The 6000-nt window shown below is 52.2% G+C and overlaps 1 protein-coding gene across 1 annotated transcript in view; it reads right to left on the bottom strand.

Moving 5' to 3' along the window:
• Positions 1 to 3446: 3446 nt before the first annotated feature.
• Jph2 (junctophilin 2) overlaps positions 3447 to 6000 on the bottom strand; it is a 58478-nt gene continuing 55924 nt past the window's right edge. Inside the window, exons 5-6 of the mRNA XM_050150924.1 lie at positions 5854 to 5948; positions 3447 to 5106 (exon numbers count right to left, since the gene is read on the bottom strand). Coding sequence (XP_050006881.1) covers positions 5868 to 5948 — 81 coding nt within the window. The 3' untranslated portion in view covers positions 3447 to 5106; positions 5854 to 5867. The remainder of the gene's footprint in view (positions 5107 to 5853; positions 5949 to 6000) is intronic.

Genomic DNA, 6000 nt, shown 5'->3' with positions numbered 1-6000 from the left:
AAGAAGAGCGTGACGTCAGGCCTGCACTGACAGAGTCCTGTAGCCTGGGCTCACCACGAATACCAACCACCTCATTGTCTTCCCTTTAATCTGTGCACTTGTGGATTGCCTGAACTTCACAGACGAAGGACTGATGCCCAGAGGTGTCAGTGATTGGCCCAGGGTCACAGAACTAGAAGGCAGTGGCGCCTATGTGAGTATCAGCCACTGTGGTACCTGATTCTTCTCCCCAGTTCGATGTCTGCTCCTTAAGAGGCCACTCTTTCCACCTCAAAGTCAGGGGCCTGCAGCTATCTTTCCGCTTCTCTTATAAACCGAGAGCGAACCCATGAACCCATTCCTAGGCTGATGGTGACTGAGCAAAGCCAGGCCGTCAAGCTGACACTCTACCCAGTCCTGATGAAGGGACCTAGTGGATGTGGAACTGGCCTTAACCGGCTTGCGCTGGACCAGTTTACCTTTGTTTTTAATGTCTGCATTTTCTGAGCTAAATATAGCTCCCCAAAGTGCTTTCATGAAAGTGTGCAGACCTGTATTGAAGTCTCCAGAACCCATGAAAGACTGGACATGGTAGGACCGTCTGCTATCCCAGCACTCTATCTATGGACACAGTAGGACCACCTGCTACCCCAGCACTCTATGGACACAGTAGGGCCATCAGCAATCTTAGCACTCTGTGGACACAGTAGGACCGTCTGCTATCCCAGCGCTCTGTGGACACAGTAGGACCATCTGCTACCCCAGCGCTCTGTGGACACAGTAGGACCGTCTGCTATCCCAGCGCTCTGTGGACACAGTAGGACCGTCTGCTATCCCAGCGCTCTGTGGACACAGTAGGACCACCTGCTATCCCAGCGCTCTGTGGACACAGTAGGACCGTCTGCTATCCCAGCGCTCTATGACAAGCTAGGCAGTAGAAACAGAACCTGAGCAGCCTGTGAGCCGGCTAGCCTGGCTCTGCAGCAGCTAACAAGCCCTGACTTGAATGAAGCAGAAGCTAAGGACCATCATCCTAGGTGGTCTTCTGGCCTCCACCCATGTGCGTAGCACAAGGCACACATATGCTAGCATTTGTCTGCAATGTAGATTCTACATAAGCATTCACACACACACACACACACACACACACACACACAGAGTTCAAATAGGCACAAAAATTTGAAGATTCTTAATTTCTATTTCAAACTTGTTCAAGAAAATCTTTTAAAAGCCAGGTCTAAATTATTTACTCTAACGTGTTTAAATTTTAGGGATACAAACTGGTAGATCTGGGCCAATGCATGTGTCATTACCATTCTATACCAGATGCCTTCGCATCCCCCCAGAAACTCACTCACACCTCTTGCTAGCCAACCCCACCTGCTCTATGGCCACCACCACCCCTTCCGGCACTGGCTATGCTAACTCTGCCACTCCAGCCTGGCTTCGCCTGTTGGAGAATTCCGTATCCCCCCCCCCCCCCCCGTGCTGTTTCCATGTCTGCTTCTCTCACCGAACACTGTCGTTTTGAAGTGGGATCCTGTCGTCTGTCATGGCGCCTCACTGTTCCGTAGCGGATCCCTCAGTGACGGGCAGAGCCAATTGTTTTCTGCTTTGCCTGTTGAGAGTCACATGAGTTTCTAGCTTTTGGCAGCGGTACCCGGAGCCACTGTGAACATTCTTGTTCACGTCTTCTTGTACATATGTTTCCATTTATTTTGGGTAAATACGGGGGAGTGAGAATCCTGGATCATAGGGTAGGTGCATGTTTAACTTCAGCAGAAGCTGCCAGACTGTCTTCCCGGGCAGGCAGACAATCTGGCCAACTGATTTCAACAGCCCATCTCATCCGCCAGAATAAGCCACCAACTGCCCTCCTTCCCAGGGACTACATAACTAGTCTGTGCGTTCCTGGAGGCTGCAGTGACTTCAGGAGCCACGTCAGTGCTGGCCAGAGGCAGATGAGAGATGTGGAAAGATGCCCACATGGTTTGATGCCCAACATCTCCCCAGCTCCGCTGCAGACCTCACAGGGCCTGTATGCAGAGAAATTCTGAGATGCCCCAAATGTCTTTATGAAAGCCGGACTGCAGAGTGGGACAGAAGGGAAGGGCATTGGTAACTGCTAAGGAAGGCGACAGAAAGACCCATTCCCAGTCCTGAACACCAGTGCCTGGAGATGGGTCCACGGGACACCACTGACTTCATATGACCTTTCCGATGGCTGACGCCCCAGAGCCAGCAATGAGAGGTTTATTATGGTTAGCCTTCTATCCCGAGGCTCCCCTGTCTGGATTTCCTGCCCTTCATCTACAGCCAGTAAGGGTTGGGTGTCGACTGCTATGGCTTCCCAAAGTTGTAGAAAACTGTCTTTAATGAAAAGAATGTAGCGACCGCTTTCAGTCAAAGCACTGACTCTTTCCTTGGGCCTGCAAGCTTCCAATGGGCCACGAGAGAAGTCATGAAAACCTGGCCTCTCACATGGGGATGTCATTCAGTTTGTAGAATGCTTGCCTAACATGCACAAAAAAAATTAAAAATTAAAAAAATTTAAAAAAAAACCCGGACCAATCCCAGCACTGCGGAAACTGGGTGTGGTGATCACACCTGTAAGCACCGCACAGAGGAAGCAGAAGCTAAAGGATCAGAAGCTTCACGTCATTGTTGGCTACAAAACCCTCCTAAGATACCTGAGATTTCAGCTTTAAGAGAGAGAAAGAGAGATGAGAGAGAGAGAGAGAGAGAGACAGAGACAGAGACAGAGACAGAGACAGAGACAGAGAATATGAATATGTGGTGCACTTGCCTTGGGGGTACTTGTGGGTATACATGGATGCCTGGCGTTGACATCAGGATGTCTACCTCAATTGCCCCTCCACCACATTTTTTGAGACAGAGTCTCTCATTCAATCTGGAGTGTGCCATTTCAGTTAAGCTGGCTGCCCAGCAAGCCCCAAGAGAGGAGCTACAGGCATGCGTTGCTGTCTTCCACTTCTGTGCAGATTCTGTTGATCCAAACTCAGGTTCTCAGGCCTGCACAGCACTTTACCCATTGACCCAACCCTCCAGACCCTGTCAGTCCTTAATGTGATGCTCATGGTAACCCCAGAAGTTAGGCAGGGTTACCCTCACTTTGTAGATGGAACACTATAAATGGAGGCTCCAGAAATAAAGTGTCCAAGCCAGGACTGCAGGCCAGAAAGCCTTTATCTCCAAGGGCAGGCTCTTGCTGCTGCCAGAAGCTAACCAGAGCAGCCTTTGGAAAAAAGACTATGAGAGATGCATGGTCCTGGGCCTCTTCCAAACTGGAGCCCCCTTGGCTACCCTTCAGTGCTTTATGGAAGCATCTTTAGAAAAAGGATGTGATGCAGTAGGACCTGCCACTTCCCAGCCTCTCCCGTGTCCTTCACCCAGCAGCCTCCACCCCTCATCCTGGACCCACAAGCAGACACCACACCACAGCTGGATCTGTGAGAAGATGAAGATTTATTTTGGGAACAAACTTGGCATCCTGAACCCTAAAAACAACCCTGGTGCCTCCGACAGTCACAAGCTTGTCCCCAGGGCTGAAACGGACCCAGAGCAGAGCAATGACCTCAGAGTCAAGGCCTGGGGCCTGTTACCGCCTGAGTAACCTCCACCCACCTACCCCCATTCCCTAGAGTCCAGGAAAACCCAACCAGAGGCAAAGTCCTGCCCACAGTGGCCAGTACAGGAACATCTGCAGGTTCCTCTCTGTAGAAAAGCAATCCCAACCAAGTCACCAAGCCCCAGCAGTGCTGGGAATAGGCAGCGTGACACTCAAGGAGAAGATGCCCAGGGACTGAGAAGAAAAGGAAGCTGAACCCCAATATCCATATTTGAGGCTGGTCTAGGAGGAGGCCTGGTTTCCGTGCCCACGTCCAAGGGGTTCGAAGAAATGAAGTCAGAGAGTATCAGCAGCTTCCTCCAACTCAACGTGGATGCCACTGCCTCCTCTTCCCTAAACGTGAGGGACCTGGAAACTATTTCCCCCTCATCCTTTTGGAAATAGGGAACCGCAGGTCCTGAGCTGCCAGGCTGCACCCAGGCAGCCCAAGGGCCCAAACACACAGTGTGGTGCAAATGTCTTTAAGTGAGGTGCATGCAAGTAAACCTTCTGCCAAGCACAATTCGTTATTGCACAGGCTGCGCCCAGCTGGAGTCCATACTGACTCCTGTCTTCCTGGATAAAGCCTGTCTCCAGCTTCTCTCTGCCAGAGAATAAGCACTGGGGATGTAGCCCTTGACTTCCACAGGCTTCCACACCATGCTCCCCTGATCCCACAGCGGATAAGCCGATTCATAGTACATCACAGTAGCTGCAGCTCTCAGGCCTAGGACTCCTACACAATGACCCGGGGCCCATCAGTGACCCCCAAATTAACTCCAGACTTAGACTCACATTCAACATCAGGGGCCATCACCAACATGCCTTACCCTCTTCCCACCCCACCCGCAGACCCCTTTGGTGACTTCCAGCCAGAGGCTCAGATGTTCAGGTGTCCCCTGCTGCTGGTCCTAGGGGATGCCAACTGGACTGATGGGACGATGCAGAGCATTGCATGCTGGTATATTCAGCGGGGCTTCTCCATTTCCTACACTGCCCTCCAGGACTCTGTAAACCCTGGAGCAGCATGGACTGGGGAGGTCTGCTCTACCACAGGCCCTTCACACCTTCACTACCCAAGCGACTTCTGCACCCGTCATCTTCCTGGGTGGCCTCCAGTCATCAACCAGAGGACTAGGTTGGTGGTGGCGTAGGAGGAAGAGATTTGTATTAATATCTAGCTTAGGTGACATCTCTCAAAGCACACAAAAGCCCAGAGAAGGGTGGCAGGGCAAGGCGAGGCAGGGCGGAGGACAGATGTGGGAGCAGGACAAGGGGCGAGGGACCACCCGGGCTCTTCTCTCAGCACATCCTTTGCCATGAAGGGTACCTAGACATTCTCTTCCTCGGGCATCCCGGCACCCAGGATGGGCTCACGGTGGCCCTCTTTAACCATCCATGGAGTGGGCGGAGCAAGGCTTCAGGTCCACAGTCCAGTCCTCCTGGGACACCTGCTTGGCACTGCAGAAAGGCAGATCCTGGCATCCTCAGTGGAACTCCTGGCTCGGAAGGAGACAACACCAGTCAGCAGAGGGAAATGGCTCCCAAGGCTGAGCCACAGCTGGGCAGGGACCAGGCTTCTGGTTTGCAAGAGGATCAGAGACATGCCCCCATCCCTGTCCCCTGCTGGCCCACTGATCCCATCCCTTTCTTGCTATCTTTAGGGTTATTTCTCCTGTTCTTTAGATCCCAAAGTCATCAGTATCTGAAGAAAGGGCTCCCAGGTGTCCAATGACACAAAGAATTTCCAGAGCTCAGCATTAGACCCCAGAGCTCTGGCCACAAGGCTAACACTGCCCCTGGCCATTACACAGTGACAAAAAAACAAGAACTTCCTCTCTCCTGGGGCTGCCTGGAAACTTCCAGTCCACACTAAGCCAGGATCAAAGCAGGGCAAGATGCTGTGTGGCCAAGCTCCAGACCTGGTTTTTCCCAGCAGGAGGGAGGTTCTCACACCTATGAGGGCTTCTGTCCTTTAGCCTAAGCCTAAACTCCACCCTGAGGAGAAAACAGAGCCAACTAGGGACGTGCGGAGGGGCAGAAAACGAAAGGCAGCCATGGGGCAAAGTGGAGAGAGAGGGTGGAGATAGAGCTGAGTGCGTGTGAGCACACACACAAATGTGGGGGGTGCAAGGCCTATCATACCTGTACACTAAGGATGGGTGTTACCTAACCACAAGCTCATGCCCAGTACCACGTACCAAGCCCCACCACCCTGAATTCCAGGCTCCACCCTCTGGCCATACCTGGTAGATGAGAGTCAAGTCAGGAGGTGAACAAATAGGATAGCCAGACCAATATTCAGCAGGATCACCATACAGATGAGGACAGTGTTGGGTACCTGAAGGCATGAAGGAAGGCTGTCTGAGTCCCCGGAACCCCTAGACACCCCC

This window comes from Alexandromys fortis, unplaced genomic scaffold (genome assembly GCF_014885135.2).
Source record: "Alexandromys fortis isolate MF-2015 unplaced genomic scaffold, M_Fortis_MF-2015_v1.1 scaffold_27, whole genome shotgun sequence".
NCBI classification, from domain to species: domain Eukaryota; kingdom Metazoa; phylum Chordata; class Mammalia; order Rodentia; family Cricetidae; genus Alexandromys; species Alexandromys fortis.
The sequence above is the reverse complement of the archived record's forward strand: the minus strand, read 5'-3'. Positions and strand labels throughout refer to the sequence as shown.